Source organism: Sinohyriopsis cumingii, chromosome 10 (assembly GCF_028554795.1).
Source record: "Sinohyriopsis cumingii isolate HCF-2022 chromosome 10, ASM2855479v2, whole genome shotgun sequence".
NCBI classification, from domain to species: domain Eukaryota; kingdom Metazoa; phylum Mollusca; class Bivalvia; order Unionida; family Unionidae; genus Sinohyriopsis; species Sinohyriopsis cumingii.
Window position 1 is genome coordinate 12,618,467 of NC_142970.1, and position 27,397 is coordinate 12,645,863.

The window sequence follows — 27,397 nt, forward strand, 5'->3', positions numbered from 1 at the left end:
TCATCCGGGATATAATTTTTGCTGCTTTTGCCTTTCTATTCCTGATATACGGCCTCCATCCCTCATGACTTGTGCCCATTTTGGCAAGTAAGCCACATAATGTGTGCCACCCGTGGAGTATTTCTTCCTAATAACGAAAAATAACTGAATATTTTTAATCACGCATTTAAATATCTTTTAGACATTCAGTTACTATTAATTCACTATGTATGCTTACCATTACACGTGGCCATGTGTAGATCTGCGTGTCATAAATAGTAATTTAAAATTTCGTTTTTTCTTCTATAGTAGCTGATTATGGGCGGGGTTACGTGTTGTCCATAAATTTCTTAACTTGATATACGAGGTTTTGATTTTACTGTATTAACACAGACAAGAGCCGTGAAAAATAAATGATCGTACTATTAAACACAGCATTACTGGTTCGAGTCCATGTTCCGGAGAAAATTAATTCCTTAATAGTTGGGATGACTTCTGAGTCTAAGCTTGTGACCTATGAAATATGAAAGGATTTCTGGTGATACAAAGTCCAAATCAGTTGCAAATATGTGGCATTCATAATCTTTGAAGCATATCTGGTTTCCAGTGATATCTGAATCTTCTAGTATGTTGTTTGGCACGCAAATAGTTCCTCTGGTGTTGATCATACAACGTCATACGTAGCAAAAAGCATAGCAAATATCTAATTTTGTTTTGAGGAATCACAGCGGTACATAATGGCACAAAATGTGTAATAAACGTTTCAAAGAAACACTTGTTTCGTTTGAATGCATTATACAGAACTATCAAAGAGATTCGAAAAGATGTTATATGCGTTTTCAAAAACTAAGTGATAAATAAATGAACATAAGAATAATCTTAACGGAATAAACTAGCATATTATTTGCAGAAAAAATACTTAATTTATATAATATTGTGCAAAAAGTGCCAAAACAATGCAGTCCATGAAGCTGAGTAAATCACTCGCTACATATGATGCTAGAAAGGATTGTTATTTGAATGAATCCTCCAATGATTTCAGATATTGTTCTAGCTGCAATGATCAAGATATCCAAGAGAAAATCAATTAAACAAATTTCTTGGGTATTAATACAACAACATAATCCGAACCCATCAATATTCAGCATATCTACGAAATGTGGTACAACGACGAAAAAGAGGAGCGACGCAAGCACAGGAAACAAGTATCAAGAGCTTTTACTAAAAGCAAATACGAAACAAACACTTAAGGAAACTTGTGAACGCTCCAAGATATTTCATGTCATTGCATAAAAACGTACAATGTCTTGTCCTTTTTGATTTGGTGTAATACTTACTGACGGGTCATTTGAATTAGCTTCAAGTGAGCGTAAGTTGGGAAAATTAAAATTCATTGAGTAGCCATAGTTTCTATTTCATCTTTGGTCAAGTTAGCGATAATCTATCGGTGGAATGCTTTAAAATCTGGAACATTTACATGATACACAACGAGTATGCTTGACTTTCTCCAGAACGCTTAGATGGCATGGTATATACAAATGAATACGGATCTGCTTGCAACGGCCACAAATGAGTTTAAGACATATTACCTTAAATTTATGAACTTTACTTTGTTTAGAAAATAGAGAGAATCTGAGCAAACAAAATCGCATAGATCTTGTTAGTGACAAGACAAAAGTTTCGAAGGCTAATCTCTGACCTGTCCTTTGAATTTTGGAAGAGCTTTGTGGACTTGTTGCCGTACACAGTAACAAAAATCGAAACATAGCTGGTGTAACCAATCGGTGGTGGTTTGACAGTACTTGTCTAGTCGAAGCTACTAATAAACGAGTTTTATTTTGACAAGATCAAACCGTTTTACCAGGATCGGGTCAAACTGTAGTACAACTACAATGATTCAATGATGATGTATATTACCACCAACGGTGTGAATGCGGACAAGACAGAACCAGTTTTGCTCAATGAATTTGATACCAGCGATTATCCGAACGAATATCGATTGTTTAGTAACTCTAATGAAAACGTTAATATTTGACAATATTTTTAACTTTTAAACCACATACATACACAAACACTATGGAGAAAGCTAACCCGAAGCTTTCGACCTCGCGCTAAGGACTTCATAAGCAGACTGATTTAATTTCTAGTGACTGTTAACATCACTCGATGGAATGGTGACGTTCGTTAACAGATTGTCCCAGATATGCGTCAGGTGGTAACGGCCCTGCTCAGCGTCGGTTTGTGAGCACGGGTGTAGATCGATTCCATAAGCCTCCGATCAAACCAGGCTCGATCCAGGATTTTTTCTGAGTTCCAAGTTACAGCATGGCCAGGTCAAACAATGTGGATGTGCCGTAATAGTTCACACGAGCTTGAATTTGGTCTTCTATGTTCATTAAATCTCGATTTTAATGTCATTTCCTTTTCCCAAATATAGTCGTGATTGAACCCACATCCGAAGAGGACGCTCTAACCACTTAGGCCACCATAGCAGTATTATAATAATGGCACGTCATTCCTGACAATGTTGATATTGCCACTACAGTTTTGGGATTCGCTATATACAGCGATGTTTACACGACAATGGCTAGTCCAACTAAGATGTTTGTCGAAGATGCAACTATTAATGCAAATCATAAATCATATACTATTGGAGACGTCAGTAACTCTGGGGAGAAAGACCAAAGCCTGCTCTAATTAACACCAACCCGATTTTTTTCCCCCTGGATTAGCGTCGATCACAACTTGAGAGAGACTAATTTAAGTTTTCCTGTGCTATTTTCCTCAGATACACCAATGGGTTGTCATAGGAGCTACACACACATTCGCCTTATTTCTTTAAGACAACACCACCGATACAATTTGACCTACTAAAGGTGCTATTGAAAAAATTGAGTTTTTAACTTTAACTTTCTGGATACCTTTGATTACATCTTCACGGACTTATCGTTGATGCTGTCGGGAACTGGATCACGCTATCGTTGCACACCCACCAAGTGATATGACGGACAAACTTACATGGCAAATAAGTCTAGAACATGGTTTTATTGAACCAAGTATGTGTTGTCAGCATTCCAAACTACAGCACGAGGTAATAACCAAGCGCAATATAAAATTATATTTGACGAACTGTGAGTGATTGGGGTTACTTTGCGGTTAAAGTCATTAGAAACTTACTGCAGTGATTAGGGTTGACTATGCAGAAAATCAACCCGCACTTGCATATCACAATTTGTGGTCATATATGGACCAGCATCAAAACATCGATACGGGTCTGCTGACATTAATGTTGTTTAGACAGTCCGCTGTCGACATGGGTTTTTGTATACGTGTTGAGGGCGCTGGTGGCGGTTATCGATGTTATGCTGTCATACTTTTTGTTGGAGAGTGGTGGTAGTCGATTAAGGGTCCTCGACACACCTGTGGAAAACTCATAATTAAACTTGAGTTTAAATACTAATGTCCTTTCACGAAGTGAAAGTAGGTCATAGTAAAAGTCAGCTGAGAAAACAAAAACAATTGTGGGATCAAGCTAAAACGTTCTCCAACATACTTGAGAAGATCCTGATTTTTCTGAACAGAGTTGTAATCTGCTATATGAGAGAGTTCGCTGCCCTAATAGAACAGTCAAATAAGTGTCGTATTTTATTGCATTTTCTATAGTTTTGTCTATTCTTTATATTTATTTCATTTTGCGCGATGAATGATTATGATTTATCTTTAGTTTGTTCTGAGTGGATGACCTAGCCAATCAGATGCAATGATTCTGAGTCAGATGGGTAATTATGTTTGGGTACGTAGTTGATTCTAGGGAGCATTTATTTGAAACTTGTGGCCAGAAGAATGACCCTTGTGATAACTCGGGGATGAGTGCTTTTCGGAGGAGTGGGTATTGATAGAAATCTATCTACGTGATATTCGTAGTTATGTGTCCGTTTAGGGCTTTGCTAAATTATCGTGATTCGTTGTTGATCATGGGGTGTCGGTGTTGGGAAAATATTTCTCAGTCCTAGCAATTATCCAATCTGTTGGTGGAGACCTCATAGTGTATTGCATTGACAACGACATTCAAATCTCTCCCAACTTAATTGAGTTTTAATAGTTTATCTTAAACGAATTTTCAGAAAAATGTATATCAACTCTTGTAATATTCATTTTACATGTATGATGTGGAAAACGTCTTTTCTTACCATTTTCACTTCTTTATGAGCACATCGCTCAAGGAAATTCCTGACTGCCGCATCAACGATCTCTTTCAAGTTAGTTTTCGTCTGATCTACGTGAACAACAGTGACATCTGGCTCTTTACTGGGATAAACCATGTCCGAGTTGTAAACGAAAGCAAGAGTCTCCGGAAAAGCCAGACCAACTTTAGACATGATGCAGCGAGTCCACAATATGTCATCTGTCAGCCTGATCAGCTTCAGGGAACTGCTCATTGGACAGTCAAGATCAGCCTGTGATATAGCAAAGAACACACTGGTCAGGTGAATCAAACTTTTATGTCGGTATATGATTGCAATTTCAGTACATTCTTGATGTTTTGAAAAGTATTAAAGTGAATCATAATTATTTCTGTACCTGACTTCTTTGGTTTGGTAATTGTTGTACTTCATAAAACTTTGTAAATTTTAGTACTTAAACCTTTAATTAAAAGTAATTTTTAATACTAAAAATAGATTCTACACATTTAGTACAACTTGAAAGGTATAAAAGTGAAAAGGATTATAAAATGCAATAGTATGTTAGTAACACACTAAAATAACATATCGTGTATCCATCAAGCATGTCATAACTTGAACATATTTCGGCTTATTTCAAAATCATAACGTAATATGTATATGTTAACTAATATATACAGTATATAAATGTGTTATTTAAGTTTCTTAGCATTGCCACATTTAATGACAAAAACATTGTTGCACCTACGAATCCAAGGATAGGTACACTATTCTCCCACCCTCCATATTTGGGGGATACAATACATTTTAAAAGGACAAATTTAACTTGCAATAATAATGCATTAGTGGTGATATAAAATGATATGATTTTATCTGATTCGACAGTTTTTCCACCTATACCTTCTCGTCTGCACTGAACAGTTATATTTGCCTTGGACATTTATATTATTGCAATAAACATTACACTTTTGATCTCTATCAGAGACATTGAGAGGGGAGGGCTGAAGCGTGACAATCCAATGTAATCATATTAACCTGCCTGGGTTTGCGCCATCGAAAGTAAACTGCAGCATCGCTTCACAGCATCCACACAACAGACATGTCAACGTGCGACATGATTTTCTCGCTAAGATAAATGCATGAGAAGAGAAGAGGACAAACAACGTCTTTCTACATAGCCATCTTTGCCCTCGCAACCATTTTCGACCTTGTCACCAGATTCTTCCTGTTCAATCTCTATAGAAACGATTGAATGTCCCCAAAATATTCTCAGCTTCATCAATTCGTTCGATGAAAACATGAAACACGGGGCAATTCTGTTTGTCGGCACATCCTTATATGCATTTGAGATGCGTAATGGATTCAAGCAAGAACAGTTGTTGTCCTAATCTCCCCAAATCTTATTTATGTGTCCTCATCCTGTTTGTTGGATATTCTGCTCCCCTCTCCCATCTCTCTCTCTCTCTCTCTCTCTCTCTCTCTCTCTCTCTCTCTCTCTCTCTCTCTCTCTCTCTCTCTCTCTTTACTGAAATACGTCTTTGGCCAATCAACTCAGGGAATCTACCATCACACAAGGTCAGATGGCAAACAAGGTCACGACCGTGAAACAAAATTATAGGCTCATTCCATCTCCATCAACAACGTTGAACTTGAGGTCGTCAGCTAGCTCAAATACCTTCGGTCTAGCATCAATGAAAACTTCTCTTCTGGCGTAGTAACCAGTATAAACATTTGAAAGGCCGCTTCAGCAATGTATAATTTTAGCAAGAGTATCTGAACCAACACTAATCTGGCTGAATACACCAGAGGACAAGTCTGCAAAGCCTGTTATAACCATGCTCTCTACATGCCAAATACATATATTTAATCGGTCTGAGGTCAGCAAATGCAGCACAATTAAACATTTTCCATTTTAGACTGCTTCTTGTTGTCCGCCAGTGTTCGTGTTATTGGCCTTCACTGACAAGAAACTATTACATTTCCTATGTTCCGGTGGCCTAGTGGTTAGAGCGTCAACCTTGGATGTGGGAGGTCGTGGGTTCGATCCCCGGCCGAGTCATACCAAAGACTTATACAAATGGCGCTCACCATCAACAGTTCAGTGTTAGGACTGGTCGGCCTGGTGTAAGGATAATGGGACTGGGTAGGACATCATGCGACATGTCTGCGGTATGATGTCCCAGTGCTAGACATCACTATAAACTGTCACACTGCAGACATCGTAGCGATATAACTGAAACATTGTTAAAGCTACGTTAAAAATCCAAATTACACACACACACACACACACACACACACATTTCTTATGTTTATATCAAGCTAGACCGCATCATTCATCCCATCTCTATATGGAGAATTGTAAAATTTCCATGTGCAAGGTCTATTTAACCACCCCACAACCAAGATCTGTACTTGGTGTAATTAATTTAAGTGAAATATTTTTTTTTTAATCTAAAGTCACTCAACAAAAAACAACTGTCACATATTGTCTATTTCTCGTACAGAAGAAGAACATGTAAAACAAGGTTATAGGCTTGAGATGTGTCAAACCGAAGATAATAGAAAGTACTAGAATACGTCAGTCCGTTAACAAAATACAAACTTCGGTGCGTCTTGTTTCTTCAGTGGTTAGCACAGAGGACAGGTGATGCGTACTGTTATTGTTGGATCAGATAAGACATGGATTTGTGTGGCCTCTTGTCTATAGCTATTACGCAGCACTCAGCTATGCAATAATATGACGATACTTTCGACACGCTGCAACAGGTTCCCAGTAGGGAAATATAGACCACAAAACTCTGAAGCTGGGAACTATATACTAATGCATTACAACTTATTTAATCATAATCTTTAACGGTAGTTGTCGGTTGCTTGACATGATTTTCATATTCACAAAGAAAGGTTGCCGGCATTATCATTTTAGTTGCCCTGGGAGAAAAGGAAATTAATTACAATCCTTATTTAGATTGATTTAGCGCCCATATCAACAGAAATTATTCTAATTAAGGTATTCAAGACTGCGTGTCTTATGCAAACAATGCGTAAGTCACATGTGGATCGTGTTAAAAACAAAACATTACGTGAAGCATGTTTACCTCAAATTGCTTGCCATCCTGTATTTGTCCGTTCGTGCAGGCCTTGTTGAAGAAGTTGACAAAGTACGTGACTCTTCGTGGGGGTTTGTATGTCTCCAGAAACGATCGACCAGCAACCCCAAAAGCAATGGCTTTGTGCACGTAAAGCGAATAGAGACCTTCCTTTGTTTCCGATTTCTTTTTAGACAACCAGGTAGTTGACAAGACCAAAAGGATATTACCGGGACATCGTCTTGTACCTGATATACATATCAGAAAAAGTATATGCCTGCATGGAAAAATGTCTTACTCTTCTTGTGTCGCAAATAGTTGCCTTTAACCATCAGAACAATCGCGAGAAATGTACTTATTGATGCCCTACTACAGGCCCTGAAATGACTTTAAATTCAATTCTTAATCTGGGTACAAATGAAGTACTGACAAAAGTAATGCGTTATGACCCCTGACATTGTCATAGTGAGGTCTAAACTAGTAGGACCTTAGTCTGCAGGAGAAGCACGACTACTGTCTAAACACGGGGTACAGTGGTTTAATGTGTCTAAACACGGGTACAGTGGTTTAATGTGTCTAAACACGGGTACAGTGGTTTAATGTGTCTAAACACGGGTACAGTGGTTTAATGTGTCTAAACACGGGTACAGTGGTTTAATGTGTCTAACAAGGGTACAGTGGTTTCATTTGTCTAAACACGGGTACAGTGGTTTAATGTGTCTAAACACGGGTACAGTGGTTTCATTTGTCTAAACAAGGGTACGGTGGTTTAATTTGTCTAAACACGGGTACAGTGTTTAATTTGTCTAAACACGGGTACAGTGGTTTCATTTGTCTAAACACGGGTACAGTGGTTTAATGTGTCTAAACACGGGTACAGTGGTTTCATTTGTCTAAACAAGGGTACAGTGGTTTCATTTGTCTAAACACGGGTACAGTGGTTTAATGTGTCTAAACACGGGTACAGTGGTTTCATTTGTCTAAACACGGGTACAGTGGTTTCATTTATTAATGTGGTTTTATCCAAGACATTGTTATGGCAACATATATTTTGTTGCTGATTCAGCAGAAGTTTGCATATATAAAGACATTGAATTTCATGAAGTTACCTGTACAGATGCCCAAAATACAGAATGCCAATGAAGAAAATTATTCCGGAAACAAAATACAATGCTAACGCCTGTACAAGAACGAATCAAACACATGCTCAAGATGAATTCGTTACACTGTTTCGTTGCATTTTTCCGAGTTAAACCACTGCTCGTAAACTTACATCATACAGGCGTTCTGATGATCATGGCCATAATATCGTGACTTAAGAGTGGTAGATGATATATTATGTGGATAATGCCATCCACCCATTTTTGAACACAAGACAAGTGGCCAACAGTACCGTCTGAATGTCATCTCCAGGCTGCAGCAATATTTGATGTATAGAAAGTAATAGCTATTTTCAAAGACAATGGAATCGTTATTTTGTTTGTGCTTACCTCATATAGGGACAAACTTCAACAATTACACTTGGCAATAAAAAAGCACGACGAGGAAGATAAGAAACATCAGTTGCTTGATCGATATGCGAAAAAAAAGACAAGAGATGAAAGGGAAGATGTCACTTCGACCTTCAGACATCAGCACTAAATCCGATGAATTCTCAATAGAAAATGTCTGCGACCTAATTATCAATGGTTTTGAAGAAGTCAAGCAGGTTATCAAGGATGGTAACACATAGGGAGGAAACGATTGCAACCGCATATCCAAAGAGAAACAGCAATCAAACAAGTTTCGGAATGAATCACTGGACCATGACATATAGGTAAAAGAGACATAATTTTCATTGAAAGGTGTTGTGCTCTATATGTGAAGTCTAAATACCATCCTACTGAGAAACGTATTGTTAAGCAACTTTCACTAAACCATGAAAAATACATCACAGTGTCCTATTTTTCTTTCGTGCTGTAGTATCATGAAGAAAGTACGTACCGTGTTATGTCGGAGCATATGCATCAGTGCTGGATTAAAGGAGCTAACTCAAATGTATAATACAGGACATCCGCAGAATTGTTGCCTCATCTGTTTTTATTAAAAACACTAAAGGTCTCTAAGCTGCGGAAGCAGTTTGCGGTGACATAATATTGTCTGTGATTAGTAGCATCTTCGAAGACTAATACACCCTAGTTCCCTGACTGCATGCAAAAGTGTCTGAGAAACTGAGCTAATTTCAGAAATATACCTCAGTTAATGAAGGGTGAAAATAGGCCACTGAAATCTTTTTTTCCGTATTAAGCAGTGCCTACATTATGAATTACACCCATCGAGGTTTCTTTTTGCAATGACAAGAGTGCGAGAAGAACATAGCAAAATGCAAAACTTTAATGTAATGCATGGAGCGTGAAAGTAGGTCACATTTTTTTCCTTTTGACCATGGTACGTAGCATTATGCAAGATGAATACACCGATAAAGTTGTATCACTGTATATAAAACAGTGACAGAGAAACAGATGTAAATGAAAAGTTCGAATAAACACTGGAGCAGAAAAGTACATGACTGTGACAGAATATGTCGCAATGGCGGTAGTCGTAGTTCCAAGAAGAATTTATCGAAAGTCTAGAGAAAGGGAAATACAATATCTTAACATCGACAGATACGTTTGTAATGGCGGTGCCAAAGGATAAGTGCTCACAATATCGCATAATGTGTCGTATGAAAGGAGAAAATTACGATACCGTGAACTATATAGTCATAGTTAACTTTTACTTGAATAATCCAGGACGACATCGCAATACCAACTTATATGACGCTACGAGCAAAGTATCTCAGAAAATGAGCAAAGCGCATGCCCTAACATAAGTACTGATGACAGATGGAATGACAGGCAGACAATAATCCCAATTACTTTTCAATCCAAATTTGAACAAAAATACAGATTTATGAATTAACCTTCCATGAGAATGGACATGCATTTCACTGCTGAAGAGAGGATACATATGGAAACATCGTTCTTCTGTGCAGGGATTGGTTGATTTGTCCTATCCACGGTTTCAGGATACCCAGTCTCGTACAGCATATACTGCAGGGATTCGTAGTAATTCATGATGTGTTCATCTTCAGGTGGGATGGGGGTACCTAGAACATTAAAACAGAAGGTATTGTTGAAACTTTGGGCTTGGCCATGCACCAGTCTATAGAAAGATCTAATTCTTTCAGAAAAGAAGCAGTGTAAACTTGCAAACAAAACTGTGCTGAAGCGAATTGTTTACTTAAACTTTGAAGTGGATCAATGTCTATTTTTGAAGTTAATTGATATTTTAATAAGGATTGTATTCTGGAGGAGAAACAAAATAATCTGTTCATTATTTTAAAAGCTACATTTTGGGAAAGAAAGAAAGAAAGATATATCATGATACAGGCGTTTTGTTGTAGTCCACATTTATAGTTTTTAGTTGTTAGTAGTAACAGTGACAGTAGCGTAAGAAGTAGCAGTAAAAGTATTATAACAGCTGTATTCACTGTGATGGTGGTAGAGCTACCTTCACAAAATGGTCCCAGGTTAACATTGGTGGAAGATTCCTCGCGTGAACCAGTCCTGGTTCTGTCATCATCGGGTATGGTTGTAATGTGAATGGTGTTCAACACCGCCTGCTCATCTGTACGTTCATACTCTCCAACAGTTTGATGGTCATATGGAATCCGAATCATTTTGCAAACAACTAGAAGTAAAGAAACATATGCTTGGTTTGTTTCCATTAAACGACAAAAGTCAAAACTCAAACAACCTAGAAAAAATACATTTAGTCAAAATAAATATTCAGCAATATTTCTTTACTAAATTACGTTTCTCTGGAATGATACATTGCGGTTTCCATTAATGAATTGTATCACTGCATCCAGAGATATCTTGTATTTGATTGTGCATATGTCTGTATGACGCTGACATTCTGCTATACGTGTGCAAATTGTATCATCATACATGTACATATTGTCCAAGAGTGATGTCTGTATTAATCCTTTTTTAATCGTGTATTTAAGTCCATGCGTATAACATAACATGTGATAGTATTATTATTACTAGTAGTAGTAGTAGTAGTATTTAAAGGTCACGGTCTAGGGTAACACATCGAGGATGTAGTACTATTTTTAAATAACAGTTTTCTTACATATTACACTAAATCTCGGTTCTAGTTATGTTTCTATATCAATAAAATTCAACAGGAAAAAATTGCTGTCATAATGTGAGTAAGACCTATTATAACTTTATCATTTTTCATGATATACAAATATGCTTCCAACCCCAAATTGCTTAATTGCATAGCATAGTACGTCCGTTTCTTAGAACCTGCCTAGGATGCCCTCCTCATATGTATAAACAACTCATGTAACTTTGTTTTAATTGCACATCTTGGGTTTCACATAATAGTGCTGATTCAGCCGCAAATACGACAATCCTATTCAAAGCATGGGTAATCTTAATGGGCCAGACTGTTAAGCTGACACAGAGTAAATGTTCATTACCAATTAATTGTTTTACCGCACAGAAACACGTGTAGATTATTTCGTGGAGAGATAATATTACTATTGCAAGGCTTCCCTACAACTCCACAACAGGGTATCTGAGCGAGAACCAGATGTAAACAGCTGGTTGTAGGAGCCGTGAGAACGAATATCACTCGGTTTGTGGCCCAGTGGTTAGCTGGTTGTAGAAGTCATGGGAACGACTATCACTCGATTTGTGGCCCAGTGGTTAGCAGTTAAACTTTAACCACAATTGTCAATATCTCTGAAATGTTTCGGAAAGATTCACATTCCAAACAATCCCGCTATTTCTGTTACGACTCCATGATCTCAAGATAAATAACAAATAGAAGTGAATTCAACGAATTTAACAAAATTAGCAAGCGATTTAATACTCTAAGTTACAAAGTAAACATTTAAGAGAAATAAACAGTATTGTGAATTAAATCCCAAATAATTATAAATGCTCTTTCACAACTCCAAAAGTATAGATTCCAGTATTCGTGAATTCCGTGGTGTAACAAGAATTTTAAATGCCTTGTTGTGTCATTAGTCTGAACGTGTCGAGGTATCAATAGTATTGAATTTGATGTACCAACAGTCTTGTAATATCAGAATGAGATAATCCAGAATGTATTTGAATCAATTCACAACAAACCTAAAATAGTGATAATTCCAATGGGTAATTTAAATGAATGATTCCTCTCAAATTATATATCAACACAAAACTAAATGATTTCACAGAATGAAATTGTGTGTGAGTGTGTGTGTGTGTGTGTGTGTGTGTGTGAATCGCATTTTTGTCCATATTGATCCACACAGCATTCAAATCCTATCATGGAGGGTGTACAATGCGCCACGACATTTAATAACTTCTCTTACTTTGCAACTTCTTGTCAGTGTCCCGAAAAAAGAGACTGACCGATATGCAAGATTAAGTAATATTTTTCAGTGATGTTTCTTTTCGGACTTTTGTGATGCAAGAATTGTTTGTTGTTTTGTTTGTTTGTTTGTTTTTTTTTTGATACAAACATCCTTCATAGCTTTTTTCTTCTCTTTCATGTTTATACACATGATAAACTTAATCCGCCTGTTAACAATATGAATTTATTATTCTTTAAACTATGCTTTTCTATTTTCTACAATACCTGTATAATAAATACGAGTAAATAAGTTATAAAATAAAGCGTTTCTTCTTTGTTTGTTCATGGTGTTATGCGTCTGTCTTTTTTGTATTTTTTTTTATTATATACTTGCCTTGCATTTTTCATCCTCACTTACCTTTCTAGTCCTTTTCCTTCACAGATTATGTTCCAACACTGTTATGTCCGTAGTCTTTTCAACTTTGCTCTGCTAAAGATCGATGCTAAATTGTTTTAGTGAATCTGTTCTTTACTAAACTTTACGTTTACTTCAAAACCAGTTCGGTTTGGGTTCACTAGCTTGAATAAATAAAGATCGGTTCTTTAAATAGGACACCGAAAACTTCATTTTCACTAGGAGGATTTTCTTTAAAAACAAATATTTTTCTTTTATGACGAGGTTTTTTCAACTAATATCAATAGTAGAATTAATTCGACTGCTATTCAAGACAAGAGAAAGAATATATTTCTACAGTTATTTCCAGGCCGGAATGTTGTCGCTTCATTTAATCCAAGCGTATTCTGCCCATCCTGTGACCCACACTTAATAACTTTCTCAGCAAATTTACGATTACCCATACGAATCGGTCTTTACCAGTAACGCATCGGTGAAATCCACTTCTCTATGCATCCAGCCAGTGACATCGCCGATAGCCATATCTATGGTAAATCTGTACGCATCTAGCCATGACCACGTAGGTTGAACCTATTTAGTTCACTGGTCAAAGATGTATTGCATACAGTGTTATTGTTCGATTTAATAACTTAGTTTTAGCTCCACTTCGACTGAGAGTAACAACAAACACACATACACACACATTATCTATCTATCTATCTAACGATCTATCTATCTATGCCAGATTCGATTCTTAGATTCTTATAAACCGTACAAAATTACTACTTATGAATGAAATAGAACGTCGAGTTCACCGGAAGCGACCTCCAACATTCAAGCGATGTGTGGGGTACAACATATGAAAAATGACAACGTATATGCGTACCAGAACTTTCCATAACAACATAAACAGCAATTTACACACCAGAGAAAGTAAAATTATTGAATGTATGAATTGATAATGCACATGAATATCTTCATTATACACTGTATATGGCTGATTTCCTCATTATATATGGCTGATGCCCTCATTATATATGGCTGATGTCCTCATTATATATGGCTGATGTCCTCATTATATATGGCTGATGTTCTCATTATATATGGCTGATGTCCTCATTATATATGGCTGATGTCATCATTATATATGGCTGATGTCATCATATAATATGGCTGATTTTCTCATTATATATGGCTGATGCCCTCGTTATATATGGCTGATGTTCTCATTATATATGGCTGATGTTCTCATTATATATGGCTGATGTCCTCATTATATATGGCTGATGTCATTATTATATATATCTGATGTTCTCATCATATATGGCTGATGTCCTCATTATATACCGCTGATGTCCTCATTATATATGGCTGATGTCCTCATTATATATGGTTGATGTTCTCATTATATATGGCTGATGTCCTCGTTATATACCGCTGATGTCATCATTATATATGGCTGTTGTCATCATATAATATGGCTGATTTTCTCATTATATATGGCTGATGCCCTCATTATATATGGCTGATTTTCTCATTATATATGGCTGATATCCTAATTATATATGGCTGATGTCCTCATTATATATGGCTGATGTCATCATTATATATGGTTATGTTCTCATTATATATGGCTGATGTCCTCATTATATACCGCTGATGTCCTCATTATATATGGCTGATGTCCTCATTACATATGGCTGATGTCATCATTATATATGGCTGATCTCCTCATTATATATGGCTGATGTTCTCATTATATATGGCTGATGTCCTCATTACATATGGCTGATGCCCTCATTATATATGGCTGATGTCCTCATTATATATGGATGATGTCCTCATTATATATGGCTGATGCCTTCATTATATATGGCTGATGTCATCATTATATATGGCTGATGTTCTCATTATATATGGCTGATGTCCTCATTATATATGGCTGATGTTCTCATTATATATGGCTGATGTCCTGATGTCCTCATTATATATGGTTGATGTTCTCATTATATATGGCTGATGTCCTCATTATATGACTGATGTTCTCATTATATATGGCTGATGTCCTCATTATATATGACTGATGTGCTCATTATATATGGCTGGTATCCTCAGTCCTCATTATATATGGCTGATGTCCTCATTATGATGTCCTCATTATATATGGCTGATGTTCTCATTATATATGGCTGATGTCCTCATTATATATGGCTGATGTCCTCATTATATATGGCTGATGCCCCCATTATATATGCCTGATGTCCTCATTATATATCACTGATGTCCTCGTTATATATGGCTGATGTCCTTATTATATATTTCTGACACCTAGGTGCATTGCAATTTACAGAGATGTCCTACATTGTTGAATATAATGAATGCAAGTCCCATTTCTTAAACTTTCACACCTTTCCACTCACACCACAGATGTTACATAAATCATATAGGGCGTCCCTAGCATCTCAATGCCACCAATGAGTCTCTCCCCATTTAACACACACGCACACACACAAGCAAACAATAGGTGCTTTAGGTGAACGTATCGGGTGATGGCCGAGCTCAAATTGTGCTATTTATACAGAATTCAGGCGAGGACACCTTAATTACGTATTACCGTCATTAACCGAGATGATTACGGCGATTTCATGGAACATTAATATTCGTCGGGTCATTTAAACCAGCGAGGTGCATCAATAATATGATACCACATTAATCGTACATTAAGGTGGGAAATGGCCAAACAAGAACAACACCGACCAAATTATTATCTTTACATTTTAAAAGAAAAATTATATTACGATGACCTTTTGACTGAGAAAATGTCAGCGATCCTAATTTATGTTACGTCGAACAAACGTAAAAGCACCTAAATTGTTTTTGTCTTCTAAATATTTGTTTGGTACTTACGCTGACCAAGAAATCACCTATGTGCAATGATAATCGGAAAAATTAAGCTCTTAAAATTTCTCTCTAAATTTCTACCACCGCCATCGTTAGAACTTTATTTTTTCTGGATATATACCACAAATGTACCATAACGGGTATACGTCAAATTAAATTTTATCCGCATCCGACAAACTCCATAAAAAAGGCGAGCGCATTATTGAGAGATGCTATTTTGACTCCCTGGAATGCTTTGTTTTCACTTCTACAGTGGCTGCAAATACAAGCATATATTCTTTGTTTTAAAGGAATCATAGCATATAAGTCTTTAGAGAATCTTTCTCGAAGATCATATGTCTAGCCGTTAACGGGGGGCCTCGCGAGGCCGAGTGGTCTAAAGCTATCCGTCACGGATCACTGCCATCTCACCTCTGTCTGCGCAGGTTCGAGTCTCAGATTCAGCCAATGTGGGTATGTGAGAAAGCTTCCAAGTAGCTTCTCGTGGGTCGGTGGTTCTTTCCGGGGGGTTTCCCCTGGTTCTTCCTCCACCATTAATACTGGCCGCCATGTATAGCCTATCTTGTGCTGGAAAATGGCGTTAAACCTCACAACAACAACAACAACTAGCCGTTAACGAGACTCCTACCATCAGAGAAAGAACACAGTCACAGATATATCACTACTTACCAACTACAGTTTCCGAAGTCAAAAACCTATCTTTAAAAATGTTCTTTTAATATTTCGGCACCTACGTTTTGAAATTCCCTATTCATGTCAACATCGAAAATTCGAAGTCGATCGTTCCAATTGAAACCTCTTTCTGTACCATTTGGCATGATTTATTAAACCGTACTAGTACAAAACTGCATCACTGTATCAGACTCTATTAGGGTTTGGGTTATTATACAAGTGTTTGCATGAGTTCTAATTTGCTGAAGAATTAGTACTTGAATATTGTACATATATCATGTAATATTACACTTAAATATAGTATCCATTTTACATCGGTTTGAGTGTGGGTGGGGGTATTCCTGGTCGTGATTAAGCGAATTTGGCTTTAAAAAAATTATGTAATTAATAATAATAATAATAATAATTATTATTATTATTATTATTATTATTATTATTATTACTGAGTTAATTTCCCATTGGATAATGGAGTTTGGACTGTTCTAGAAGAATTCATTAACTTCCTATTGGGAGGGCTAGGTCAAATGATAAAATGAGTAGTACGATCTGTCACGTGGGGGTATGTTGTGAAATATAGTCGTAATTGAAGGTGCACATAAGGAAGGAACTGAGCAATCATGTTCTTTCCTATTTTGGATTCATTATCATCTCTTGTGTTCCTGTTGTAAGTCTGCAGACATGTTTTATGTTGTACTTAGATATTATTCAATAGGAATTATTATTTGGATTATAATTTTATTCTGGAACTATTGTTAATTATTCAAAGGAGTTCTGGATAACAATATTTTGACAACGTCACGGTTCTAGGCGGACCAGTAGATTTCGGGTTTTGAAATTCATACGGTACTTTCATTCATTTGGACTTTCATAGAACCGTATCAGGATTGTTTTTGGATTTTACTTCATAATACTGTAAATTCCTCTCATATTTTCATTCATAACTTTGATAATTAATTCTTTTACGACGATTTGTAAAACCTGTTGGTGTCGTTTCTTTCTGTTACTCATTGTATGAACATATAGTCGTAACAGTTAGGACTGGTAAGCCTGATATCAGGATAATGTGACTGGGAATGGCATGATGGTAAGCCTTGTATCAGGATAATGTGAATGGGAATGACATGATGGTAAACCTGGTATCAGGATAATGTGACTGGGAAAAACATGATGGTAAGCCTGGTATCAGGATAATGTGACTGGGAATGACATGATGGTAAGCCTGGTATCAGGATAATGTGACTGGGAATGACATGATGCTAGGTGTTTGCCGCATGATGCTAAAAAAAATGGCGTTAAACTCTTCACAACCCCTCCAAAACTAAAATGGTATATAAACAAAAAATCTGCTCCATTTCTATTGGAATGACTAATAAATACTGCCACATCATTGCAATATGTCTTTTTTTTTCCTTTATATTCCACGAGTCTTCAACTTTCATTGCATTGTGCGTTTGTTTGTTTATTATATATTGATTATAAAAGGTTCTATTATATACCTTTTAATGAAACATTTGATCAGAATCATATTAAAGTAAATATGGTCAGTGTATCCGACATTTTCTGCGAATCAGTCTTATTGCAAATCCTCAGGATCGGAATAGGCTTCGATACAATAACGTGATATCGCAAATACAATTGATTACTGCATCAAAAAGAATTTCCGAATTTGTTTGCAATAACAGCAACCTATTAGATTATGCTTCAGATTTTGTATGTTGTCAAAGTAAATACTGATTTTATAAGAAAATGAAGCGATTTTTTCTTTCTTTATTTGCACGTTTGGTACAACGAATATGCAAGGTAAATAGTAAACACACACTCATTCAAATCTTTTGTTTAATGATGTTACGCGATGACGTCACGTTTCTACAGCCGCCCTGGCGTAACATCATTAAACAAAAGATTTGAATGAGTGTGTGTTTACTATTTTTAGTAACACTTTTGCATTCAGACATGACTTTTGTGTCCAGCAATAGAAGTTTTCACTGACAATGTATTTCGGTTTGCAATCGACACTAATCAATGCCTGAGTTCTCTATTCTTTCCAGAAATGATTATGATTCTGATGACAGATGAACTCGCTGCTGACGCAATTTTGCTGTTATTCGAATTCAAAACATTTCCTTAAACACACATACTATTTGTCTTTGAGTTGAACAGATACACGATAATGTAAGTGTGATAGAAAATGTAGAAGACCAACAGGTCATGTAAGTTCACGGACAATCTGCAGGATTCACGTGGAAGACTTTTGTACAAGGTGGATGCTTGAAGGCTGCCGTTTTTTGTTTATGGGGTTCAAAGGCAGAAATTCATGGAAATTTCTCCTCGATGACGTACATATATATCAGGCGGTAAAAATCTTGACACATATATTCATCCTCATGGGGAAACGGCAGAGAGTGAAAATGGTGGAGGGAGACATAGAGTGATATAGACAGAGTGAGGAAAAAGAAGAATATATTCAATAGACCTAAATATTGTAAAGGAGGTTTCAAAGGGCTTAGCAACCTCATTAAAGGATAAAGAAATTAGTTCCGTAAATGATGCAAACCCAACAAGGTTTGTAAAACTTCACAAATATTTTAATTATCAAAGTTAAAAAATGAAAATTTAAGAAGAACATTCAGCAAAATTATTCGAATCCAAAATAATCCAATAAAAATTCCACAAAATCCAAAAGAAGCGAATACTCTGAAATGAATTTAAGATCCTAGAATGTACTGGTCTGCCAAAAGTCCTGACGTATCATTGACCGAACTCCAATGAACAGTTCACAATACATGTAGTCCAAGAATAATATTTTAGTCCAATGAGCACTTTGTAATTCCAATGAATATTCGTAACAAATGTATCCACTCATATTATCCAACCAAAGCATTAACTGCATATACAGACTGAGATTAATACTTCTAAACAGTTTTATTATTGGAAACTTGGCGGCATCTTTTTATAGAGCCTATGCAATCTACCGGCACTCAAAATATCTTAAAATAAAATCTATACCGGTGTAAAAGAAATTCGGTATATAATATCTTCTTTATAAACGATCATAACAATTTATATTCATAAAAAATTATAACTATATATATATATATATATATATATATATATATATATATATATATATATATATATATATATATATATATACATCACATAATAGATTACAATTCGTAAAAACCTAATATTGTTAATTGTTAATTGTTAATTCGTAAAAACGGAATACTATCTCGTAATAACGCATTGTTATCCTATAAGAAGCAAATTTAAATTTTAATTTTGTAATTTGGGACACATGAGCTTCCATAGGATTCTCTGTTTCTGTAAAACAATATGATAAGGCATCTAGATTTAGGATAAAAATATAATTCTGTTTACACCTCATACATTTCCTATTGACTATTTGAAAATAACGTCACGGATATGTTGATATTGTGTCCTATCCAACCATGGGACACAACTCTTGGAATGAACTCTACTATACGATTAGTTTCCCTTAGAATGCATATCATGATTTTCACTGAGAATTAATAAAGCAAGATGTTTCAACCATTACTGTGTTAATGAAATAACCACTATACATGTTGTTGTTGTCTTTTCTTTGTATTTCATTATAATAAAAAAGACTGGTGCAGCAGATTGGTAAATATATAGCAAACTACCATTTAAAGTTACAAGGCGTGACAATTTCGTCATTTTAGCTTCGCGCCAGATGTATGATGTTTCCGATGAACAAAGAAAGCATTAAACATTTTGTCATTGGGTGTAGAGTAAACGCAATCAGTAAGGCACAATTGTTTGATTAATTCAGTCTGAATTTCTAAACATCTTAGTGAAAACAATAACGGTAGATTGAAATCTAGGACTGGACGTACATAGTATACACTATATTTCCAAGCTGGACATCGCAAACAATCAGTCGTCAAGTTGTAAACTTTTTCTTATTGGTGATATTGTTGGTGTAGCTCTTTAGGATTGAAGTAATGGTTGTTGGCTGGTAGTTTACATGAATAGATAATTATATGAATTACTCAAAATTATCATTTTCACATTGTACCATTATTCCACTGATTAAAGATGAACGTGGTCATTGTTACACTTTACTATTGTAATTTTATTATTTAAAACAAGCAGCCCTATCGCAGCCCACAAAATAATTTTCTGGATTTTAAGATTAAACCATTTCATCCTGGTAACGTCTAAATATTGAAACAATTTTTGATATTCTTCTACAAAAGCAAGAGTTCAAATTAGCTGTTGTAGTGGACATACCGGATGTCGCATTGACGCCATTTCCATTTAAGACTAATCACATGTCTTATGGTGGAAACCCTATGTTTGATTTAGAAATGATGACAAGATTTTCATGTTGAATGACATGATGGTCATTTTGGATATCTGATTGACACCCTTTGAACTTAGACCAACAATATATCATAAGAGAACTTTTGCGGAGAGCACGATATCAATATGGCCAGCATGTTAGATGTAGAGCTATTTATAGGTTCAAAGTAGTCGACATTGTGAACCATAATCTTCAAATCGGGCTTGTTCATAAACACAGACAAAAACAACCAAATACATGACTCTTGATCGTTTTTCCTCTCCATGATATCCAAAGAGTATTCTTCAGGCGTTCAGTTCATCAAGAAATGGCATTTCACTTCCGTAAGATTCCAGGAATTTCTGAAATGTATTGAGGAACTTTTGCCTCTGCTGCCTACACGTATTCATCGTAAATTTCCCTTCCTTTCTGGAAGTGATAAAAGGGAAGCATGAGTCTTTGCACAACGGGGTTAGAGCTGAAAAATCTGTTATCCATTCCTGGAATACTAACCCAATATGGTAATGATCAGAATGTAAACAATGATTATAAAAGCTCTAATCCACGAAGAATGTAGTAGTTTCCACAACAAATTATAAACGTCAACTATCGTGAAATATATATGCAAATCAAAGAGTGAGATATATCAAGAAAATATTATCCCCTGTGAATAAGCGTGAAATGCATAAATTAATTTGTTTCTGTGATAAATGAGAGATGAACTACAATCAGTTGATACAATACTGAAATTATTTTTCTTTTTCTTCAAATAATTGTTTACAAAATATGTTCCAGTAGGTATTTTTATAATCAAGAAGTAGAAGCCAGCTTAGTAGGTATTTTTATAATCCATCCATAGAAGCCAATTTTAGCAGGTGAAAGTCACATGCTTTTAGTATCCATCTAGTCAAAGTCACTATAACCACTATAAATAGCTCTGGCAGCAATACTTATTTGAACCACTACAAATTAGAAATCTCGTGCAATTGATATAATCCACTTGTGTAGTTCCTATTGCAAATTCACAAGTACAATACACATTGAAAGTGTTGGTGTTAACAATATATTGTGAACAACATAGCTAGGTAAATCAAACGCAGACGAATTTCAAGTGAACGTCACAGTGACCTTCTTACGCATTGACGTTTATGATATTTTTCACACTCCAAGATAGAACTCCAACGTACCTGGTTTGGGTCCATGATCTGTGTTAGACGTTTATATTTTAAATAGTTTAGCAACTTTTTCTTTTGGATAGGTAGTATGTCTTAATGGTCGATCGAAAGGTATACTGAGCGATGACAGTACGGCGAAGTCCTCTTAAAGGACGCCTATTGCCAGAATCAATCCAGTTGAGGCAGACATTCACTCCATCTGAGAAGTGGAGCCAGTTTACAGTGCCATCAATCATCTATACAGTAGCGTCTGCCTCTGATAATGCCGAAAAGCTAGAGATAGAGAAGTTGACTCAGTGCTTCTTTCTATTTTGTCGGCTGGACTCTGCCCATATAAATACAAAGAAATATTCCAATCTGTGATTTCCATTACTATGTGAACGTACTGGACCAGACATGTGACGATCTCGAACAGTACTCTAGAATGCATAAAATCCGCATTGATAATGTTACAGTTAAATTTTATAATAATAGTGGAGAATAAACTCTGCTCGGCATGTTTGCAACATTTCTCAGAAGTCTCTCATAGTCCAGCGTAGTTTGGAGTATGATGATATGTCACACTTGTGTGAAAAAGTCAAAATGCTCTATATCGGTTAATTGTAAACTTATAAAATGTGGCCTTAGGTTTTTGACAGAGACAAGGAGCTTAAATTATACCTTGGTAAAATATTAGTTGCACCATCAACTCACAAGAAGGTGTTTTCTTGCTAACGAAAGCAAGGACATTTATTCGTTTTGTTGATATTTATAATAATTAAGTATTAACCATACATGTACTGGTTCCATCCTAACTATTCCTGGCTGGTTTATGTGCTGCTTATGCAGATAAGTCAGTGATATTGAATTTCCTTTTTCGTGCTGCCATCGAATAATATAATTGTTCCATATGAAACTTTTGACTATATAAAACAAGCATGTCTTCATGTGTCCGATGTAGCATGAAATTCGTCCTGAAAATCAAACTAGAATTCAAACACGTATATGGTTCAAGTTTGCAAGAAAATCCTATTCCAGACATTCCAGTGCTATTGGCCGGAAACACGCGGGCTTTAACAGAAATGTTGGCGGTAATGTCTTTGATGCGTTAGTAAAATTACCAGGAACACCATGGAGTAAATATGCTGCTGAAGACAAACGTATACCTGGATACAATTATTGTGGGCCTGATATACGGTTGATGATACAAGCAGATAAGAATAATCTGAATCATTAACGTCTACAGATTTTGCAAGTATAGGTGATGTATGTAAACGTATCTATGCGTGTGAAACATTAACATGGCCACGATTATTACAAGTCAATCCAGTTGAAGAATTTCTCTGATCGGTTGCTGCTCTGTTAACAAAACATATGTGCGAGTTAGTGCTGGAGATGTTAATATACATCGTGACCAAGCTATTTGTTAAACGATTTTTTATGTTAATATACATCGTGACCAAGCTATTTGTTAAACGATTTAATAGCACACTTGAGTAACAATTGTTCGGACATCAAGACATACGCGAATTATTAATATGATCTCGAAGTGCTAGCACTCTGAGTGTGCGATCCCACGAAATATAACACGACTTCCGTCCGTTATACATGTACCAAATAATGAAATCACACGTGAATTCAAGTCTTTCGATGCCATTCGGCGGAAAACTCACGAGAGGCCCTACCACCATTTCACTACCATCAACATTAGAACCACTCGGAAATAATTGTGTTCGGTATTTATATGAACTTGGAGAGTTAGAAGATGGCCAACGTATCGCTACTGACCCAGTATGGTCCACTGATGTTTACAATTTCCTATCAATTTGATTTTTCAGGACAACTAATATTTCATCATTTGATGTCTGTTAATGAAAGGTTAGCACAGCCTCCTAGAAAGGCATTTGAGCGAGAGGAATTGCAAGTCGCTCCATCAAATAAGGAATAAACACCAAGATTTATTTTATCAATGCAATAGTGATTTACTATTGCATGGTGTCCAAACGTGAAAGTGGTAATTCATTGGCGACACATCCATCTCTTGGCATTTCAAGCGGTGAAAATCTCAGTTTCGTGCCTCGATATACACCATTGTTTTGTCTCGTTGACCTAACTTCGCATCGCTCTCTAAGACATTCTTATACATATCATGCCTGGGATCTTTCAGCACAATAAGCCTTAGCATTTTAATGTCGTTTGGTCCAATCTTGATTAAGTACACTTTATGTCGAAGTCCCACGTAGATTTCAATCCGCTTACAAGATTATTTGTCCATTTATTTGCTGACATCCTAATGGGTGTTCTTGCGGATAATCATTGTTGTCAAATTCGTTCGCTAGTGTGCTTGTTGCGATATCTGAGTAAACATCATCTGTGCTTATTTGCATCAGCAGTGAATTGGTATCGGTATAAAGCATCTTAACTCGATTCTGGGAAAACGGTTTTACTTTATTAAACTCGTATATGAGCAGCTTCGACTAGTCAAATAGTGACGAATCAACGTAGGTTTTCGTAACTCCAGTTTTGCTTTTTTATTATGAAATGCAATAAGTCCACCATCCAGGATCTTTCCGGATTCCAGTGCAGGATCAGCAATAAGCTCTGGAAGTGTATCATTTTCATAATTGTTAACAAGGTCGACTCTGGTTAGTTTTCGTACATTCTCCATTGTGTTGACAAATATGGGATTATTCATGAGCTTGATGTTGTTGGTGGCCATTGTTCTCAGATCCATATTCATTTGAATATATGAGACCATCATAGCTTGTTGGCCAAATTCAACGACTCGATGGACTTTACTTACAATCATTCCTTATCCAAAACATTGTGGTGATCTGCAACAGCAACAACACGACCGATAAACTCAACAAAGTCCGGTTTCGTGACATACCTAATTAGATGCACATCAGTCTGCGTCTAGTTGAATAACATACGTAGATATTAACATATATTTTACATATTATTAAAGTTAATTTCAGTGTCAGCCTAGTAGACTATACTTTTAAACCATGAAAATTAGTCAAGAGTTTCAACCAATTTAAAATACTTTCTGTTATTCTTTTCATGTCAGTAAGCTGACTGGTTTATTGTTTTACTTTGTAGATCTATGTGTCTTAAATCTGCTTTCCATCTTCATCATTAAACTTCCCGTACTAACAGTATCTTTTGACTACTGGTGAACTTGGGATTAGTATGTGTTTACCATGTAGATAATCAGATAGAGAAATCATCAGTGGTGCTATATTATTTTACCGAGAAGTGGAAACGTAAAAGTCAATCGGTACTACTTTGACATGACCTCCACGTTCCGATCAACAAGAAATTATTTGCATTAACCACTGCTCTTTCATCCTATGGACTACAACAGCAGGTATTCTTTTAATCTTATAAATTAATGTGCGGATATCAACAGCCACTCGCCCAGTTCGCACATTCGATTGCTATTTTCAATTGTCACGTGACCATACTAAGCATCCACAAGCTCGTTATAAAGACGATTAAATCCATTCGTACATTCAAGTTCGACCTTCTTTAGATGCGATTTGTGACCTTTTTAGATGAACACTTGCTTAATTTCAACATATTGTATCACTTCAAATCAAACAGAATAAAAATGAAACAAAAGAAAAATTTCTGAAATTGTATGCAGTAGTACTCTTATTATTGATTTAATTTAACGTGATGGGAACTCGTGAAGATATGTGTCCATGTTTTTCATTCCCGATTGTGTAACTTTGTTCTACTTTGGAGTCCTAACGTACTGGTTTGCAGCACTGGCGTTAGGTCCTGATTTTGTACTACTGGCTTCTTTTTCCAAATATTTATTAAGCTTATAATTCTTTCAAAATCACAATATGGAACAAAAAGAGCCTGTAGTTGTTGCTGAGAAGGAAGGTTAGGCTGGTTTGTGCAATTACATTGTATGTTTCGCATGGTGCTCTTTTTCGGTTCCTAATCTTACCAACAAGAACAGCCACGTTGTGACGTAAGGATTTAGTGTAGATGTTAAAACAGTTTGGTTAGGGGAGGGGTCCCTTAGAAAACATTTTAGAGGAGGAGCAGGTTCGGTCGAGAGAGAGAGAGAGAGAGAGAGAGAGAGAGAAAGAGAGAAAGAGAGAGAGAGAGAGATCAGAGATAATTGAGGGGGATATAGACCGGAAACGATACCAAAAGAAAAGCAAACTGGAGAAAGAGAGATCACATTTGAAAAAGACAATATAGTACTTGAGCAAAAGAACATGGAAATAGAGAAGCAGCAGAGAGAGGTAACGAATAGGGTTGGAAAGAGAAGCTAAGTTGGAAGCCATAGAGTAAGACGACAATAATAGAGATATAAAGAACCATAAATTGGATTATTACATGATATGAGAGAGGGGAACAAACATCTAACTCTAGCAGGTTGAGAGGCCCAAACTCACCTCCATTTCAGGACGATAAAGATAGCATGGAACAGTATTTGCGTATGTTTGAAAGATATGCAATTCGTGATCACATCTTTGAAATACAATTTGCTTTAATGCTCATGTAAAATCTAATGTTCCCACCAATACCACACAAGGGTCTCTAAGCACTGTTCTAGCGGGTCACGTCATTTGCACACGTTTAACGGAAAAAAAGCTCTTGGATCAGCCATTTTATTTGCTGACACCTACGAGACCTTAAGCTATGATAAACTGATAGGTCTTTGAAGTGACCCTCATTGAGCAGAATATGAAAACCGTTTTTTTTTTTAAAAATATATGTCTTTCCCCCAACCTCTAACATGCACATAGTGAAACGTCGCTGTTGGTTGTCCAGACAAACAAATTAAAAAGAATTTTGATTAAGAAAATGTACTTTATGTTGTCCAAATTAATGTGTGGGATATTTACTTCTCTGCTATAATATATATATATATATATATATATATATATATATATATATATATATATATATATATATATATATATATATATATATATATATATATATATATATATATATATATATATCGTTCCTCTTCACAGAGAATGTCATTTATCTCATCACATGTCAGATATGTAGCATTCAGTATGTCGGAGAAACTGAAAAGCTACATAAAAGCATCAACGTTCATAGATCTGATTGGGTGACAAAGAAGATGTACAGAAGCCCGGTCTCAGAACACGTCTCTATAGCTGACACGCTTTCAGTGATATATTATTGCAATTCCTCGCATCCCCAACTGTAATCCCCAAACCAGTAAAGAAAAGGAATCTTACTGGATACGTGGATACGCCGCCTTAGAACATTGACACCAGGCGGTTTAAACAAAGAAGACTAGAAAAAGACAACCATGCTGAAATAAA

The 27,397-nt window shown here is 36.1% G+C and overlaps 1 protein-coding gene across 1 annotated transcript; it reads right to left on the reverse strand.

Annotated features, from left to right (window-relative positions):
* On the reverse strand, window positions 1-24,789 carry LOC149789612 (carnosine synthase 1-like). Its single transcript, XM_089973073.1, has 7 exons — window positions 24,627-24,789; window positions 10,778-10,957; window positions 10,188-10,373; window positions 7,256-7,494; window positions 4,170-4,436; window positions 3,533-3,594; window positions 1-127 (listed from the first exon to the last, which is right to left on the reverse strand). Exons 1-7 carry the CDS (start codon window positions 24,787-24,789, stop codon window positions 1-3), a joined length of 1,224 nt encoding a protein of 407 aa, XP_089829199.1.
* Between the last annotated feature and the right edge of the window lie 2,608 nt (window positions 24,790-27,397).

Coding starts and splice junctions, on each gene's coding strand:
- LOC149789612 (XM_089973073.1), bottom strand. CDS start 24,789: ATGGCCACCAACAACATCAAGCTCATGAATAATCCCATATTTGTCAAC. Junction 10,374..10,777: donor CCTGGGACCATTTTGTGAAG/GTAGCTCTACCA, acceptor TTAATGTTCTAG/GTACCCCCATCCCACCTGAA. Junction 128..3,532: donor AAAAATCAGGATCTTCTCAA/GTATGTTGGAGA, acceptor TTTCGTTATTAG/GAAGAAATACTCCACGGGTG.